At 57.0% G+C, this 3,826-nt stretch overlaps 1 protein-coding gene across 1 annotated transcript; it reads left to right on the top strand.

Annotated features, from left to right (window-relative positions):
• The first annotated feature begins 57 nt into the window (after nt 1–57).
• On the top strand, nt 58–2,290 carry LOC113962145 (inositol 1,4,5-trisphosphate receptor-interacting protein-like 1). The gene is made up of 3 exons (XM_027672947.1): nt 58–80; nt 520–1,783; nt 1,857–2,290. The coding sequence occupies exon 2, from the start codon at nt 523–525 to the stop codon at nt 1,447–1,449; it is 927 nt and encodes a 308-aa protein (XP_027528748.1). The 5' UTR covers nt 58–80; nt 520–522; the 3' UTR covers nt 1,450–1,783; nt 1,857–2,290.
• The last annotated feature ends 1,536 nt before the right edge of the window (nt 2,291–3,826 follow it).

Raw genomic sequence — 3,826 nt, 5'->3', positions numbered from 1 at the left:
TCACGGAGGACAGGTCACAATGGGAGCTGTCCCTAAGGACCACAGCAGGAAGCCCCAAGGCAGTTGGACTTGGGCGATCAGTGAGTGCAGATGCAGGGGGAAGGCTGGGATGGATGAGGGGTGGGGATGATGCCCAGGGGGGTTTGTAGGTTTGTAGCCCTGAGCCAAAGCTGAGTCCCTCCCAGCAGGGCCGAGTTGTGCCCCTGGGGCCTGGCACACAGGTGCTCAGGGCTCTCTGTGTTGACAAGTGCCCAAAGAGCCTTTGCGGATGGGCCGGCTGCCCCCGGCTCCACGGGACGCTGTGGTGTGGCGGGGATGGGGCCTCGGGAGACTCTGCTCGGGTGTCTCTTGCCTTTTCCCAGGGCACAGCCCAGCCAGGGCCTGACAAGGAGGGTCCCGGCTGGGGCAGGACGGGCCCTGTGCTGTCTGCAGCCAGGGTCTGCGTTCCCTTCAAGCCTTGATCCCCGTGCTCCCTCCCACCCCGAGCCACTGAGGAAACTTGTCTCCCGTCTCCTGCAGGCCATGGATTCAGCAACTGTGCTCCTCCTGGCTGTGCTGGCCATCCTGCCCGAGCGGACACAGGATCCCCAGAGCGATGCGGTCAGCGCACGGCAGATGACCGAGCGCGCGCTTTTTCTGGAGCAGAAGGTGACAGAGCTGTGGGAGGAAATCGAGTGGAGGAGGGCCCTGGAAGACCTTCCACTCCTTTGGATCTTGCAGCACTGGCTCTTCTGGCTGGCTGCAGCAGCTGTGCTCGGCTGGCTGACCTGGCAAAGGGAGGAGGCCTCTCGCCGGCGCCGTGAGCAAGAAGAGCTCAGCGCAGCAGCCGCTGCTGGCGGGCCTTTTGCAGCGCTCAGCCTGTCACCGCTGCAGGACCTGCCCTTCATGGGCCGGACCCTGAAGAAGCTGGTGCGGGACCTCCTGGAGGTGTGCCAAGTGCTCTCCCAGAACACCTTCATGCCAGAGCTGCACCCGGCCACTGGGCAGCAGGGCACCATCGAGTCCTGGCATGACCTGGGGGACTGCATCGTCTACCAGCTGCTGCTGTTCCTCAGGCCACCCCCCAGGCACTCTTTCCGGCTGCAGCTGCCCGACGCGATGGATGTGCCACACTCCATCCGTGTCCTGCTGGAGTGCTCGTGTTCCAGGACGGCGGGGAACATCTTGTGCTTTGTCCACCCCACATACAACCATCAGCACTCGCCCCTCGTGTGCACCCTCTGCACGGACTCCCACTTGGAGGTGCAGAAAGTCGCCGGCTGGCTGCAGAGACTGGTGGAATCAGCCTGGGAGCGTTTGCCTCAGTGGCACGACTGGCAGCTCCGGCTGCTGCCCTCCTCCCGCTCCTGCAGGCTCCTGCTGACCGGCCCCTGCGAGGTGCGGCTCTGCGCTGTGCTGCTCTTGGCACTGCAGCAGGGCCGCCCAGGCACCTTCCTGGTCCTGGAATAGGCAGTCGCAGCTTTCCCAGGTGCTGCTTTGGGCCGGGGCTGCACGGCCACTTGGGAGCACACACAGCTGGGACAGCACAACAGACCGTTGTGCTGACTGGACTGAAGAGCAGCAGTCCTGGCTCTGTCTACTCCCAGCTCCCCGTGTGCCCTGGTGTGCTTTAAGCCCAGCTGCAAATGGACCACCAGCAGCCACTCCCTCAACTGCCTTCTCTTCCCCGCCACCCTGGTGGAATGGGGACGAGAATCCAAATTCCAACTTTTAGACAAGTTGACAAAGATTAACTTTAGGACTACCCTCAAGAATAGGTTTAGGATTAAGTTTAACAGATTAGGTGTAGGATTAAGTTTAACAGATTAGGTTTAGGATTAAGTTTAACAGATTAGGTTTAGGATTAAGTTTAAGAGTAAGTTTAGTTCCTAAGTAAAATAATTATAATAACTAGTTTAATAATAGATCAGTTTAATAATAATTTAGTTTTATAAACCTCTAAACTGAAAGTTAGATAACGTTAACACCCAACTCCCCATGTCCCCTGTCCTGCTTTAGTCCCAGCTGGAAATGAAGCCCCAGCAGCCACTCCCTCAAGCCCCTTCCCTTCCCCACCACCCTAGTTTCATAAGAGCTTTCATTATAACTTTAGTTAAGTTTAATAATTATAAGTGAAAAAATAGATAAGTTTATTACTAACAATTTAGTTTTAAAAATCTCAAAACTTTCATAAAGGTTTCTAGTGAAAAGCAAAGTAGAGTGCAGTAAGAGTGGTAATTAATAAGGAAGGTGATCACACAAAAGGCAAGGAAAAAACCCAGACAAGTGATGCCCAATAGAGCAGCTCACCGACAGAAGCCAGATGGGCCCCCCTTCCAGCTCCCTCCCCCAGTTTCTAAGCTGGACATCACCTTGGGTGGTGTGGGCCAGAAAGACAGAACGTAACAGTGTGCAAAGGCCCATGGGAAAGCATCTAGGAAAGGGAGAAACCTGGAAGAGTGTGAGAGAAAGGTCCCAGTCCTTCTGGCTCGACCTTCAAGCATTCAGCCAGCAGGGCATCGCCCACAAGGTGCCTCAGTCCTGAGGCGTGTGGAGTCCTGCTGCTGTCAAAGGCCCTCTCAAGGCGGCTGCTCCAGCACTCCTGGGGCAGCAGGACAAGCCGTCAGGCTCAGAACAGCCCGCGGAGCCTTGAGACCGAAGGCAGCAGCAGAGCAGCAACTGCACTGGGAACGTTCTCAGGTGCAGATACAGCGCAGCTGCTCGGCATCTACTGCGCCGAGAGCAGAAATAAAAGAAAGAAATGATCACGCACGACTATTTGCGTGGTAATTCTACAAGGATCTCCCCGGCCCGCGTAGCTTGGGACGCAGGGATTGCCCACCCAGACTGGTCAGGGACAAACCGCTCTGGTGCGGCCGGACGTCACTCGGAGCGCGAGGCCGAAACCCAAAGCCCACGTCCAGTGCTTTCCCTCTTGGAGAAGGCCTTGGGAGTCGTGCAAGACACCCGAAAGGCAGCAACTCGAGAAGCCGATCTTGGCAGAGAATGCAGCACAAGTCCTCCAAACACGCACGGGGCACACACAGGATGGGCTCCTCTGCACCCACTGTTCCACTGCGCCCGTTGTTCCCACCCAGCTGCAGCACTGGCTTCACACACAGCCTGGGGAGAGCAGAGGGAGCTTTCATCTCCTGTGCCTTCCTGACTCTGCTCGCGGCGCACAAGGCACTCCAAAAGCGTGCGCAGTGCAGAGGGAGCCGGTCCAGCCGGACAGTGGCAGCAGCACTGCCCGACCTGCTTGCTGCCTTAGATCCTGTGCCCCGGCCGCTCAGAGGGAAGCATGCCAGCTCTGTCGAATTCAAGGGACTTGCATTCTATTGCCAAAGCTTTGGTATCTGCAGAAGACCTTGGAGTTGTACAATCCCCAGCTGGACTCAGGTCACAGCCTCTGTCCGTAAGCTCCTGGGTCTGGAGGCGCTGGGAATATTGTTCTCGCCAGGCTGATCCATTCCGAGTCTCTTGCCCGTGTCTCTCTGTGGGAGCTCGTTCTTTCTGAGCAAAACCAATCAGCCAAACTAGAAACTTCTCCTAAGCCCACCTCTGTGGCAGGCCTGGGAAAGCCACGGCGTTTGTCTAGAAGCTCTACCGTCCACCCGGCCGGAGCAATTCAAAGCAAATCAGGTGGAGCAGAGGAAGACCTGCTGTAGGCCTGCTCTGTCCCATCAGGACTTTCAGGGTCTGCAACTGAGCTCCTGAGGCGACAGGTAAACTTCCGCCTGCGAGCTCAAGCTCGAGCTGCACCTCACATCTGCACAGCCCTGCAGTATCACTGAGGCACTGTCTCGTGTCTTACGCAAAGCCTTTCCTTCTTCAAGGACACTCGGCC

This window comes from Neopelma chrysocephalum, unplaced genomic scaffold, assembly GCF_003984885.1.
Source record: "Neopelma chrysocephalum unplaced genomic scaffold, ASM398488v2 Primary Assembly neopelma1_111811, whole genome shotgun sequence".
Taxonomy (NCBI): domain Eukaryota; kingdom Metazoa; phylum Chordata; class Aves; order Passeriformes; family Pipridae; genus Neopelma; species Neopelma chrysocephalum.
This window is presented reverse-complemented; position numbering and strand designations above follow the sequence as displayed.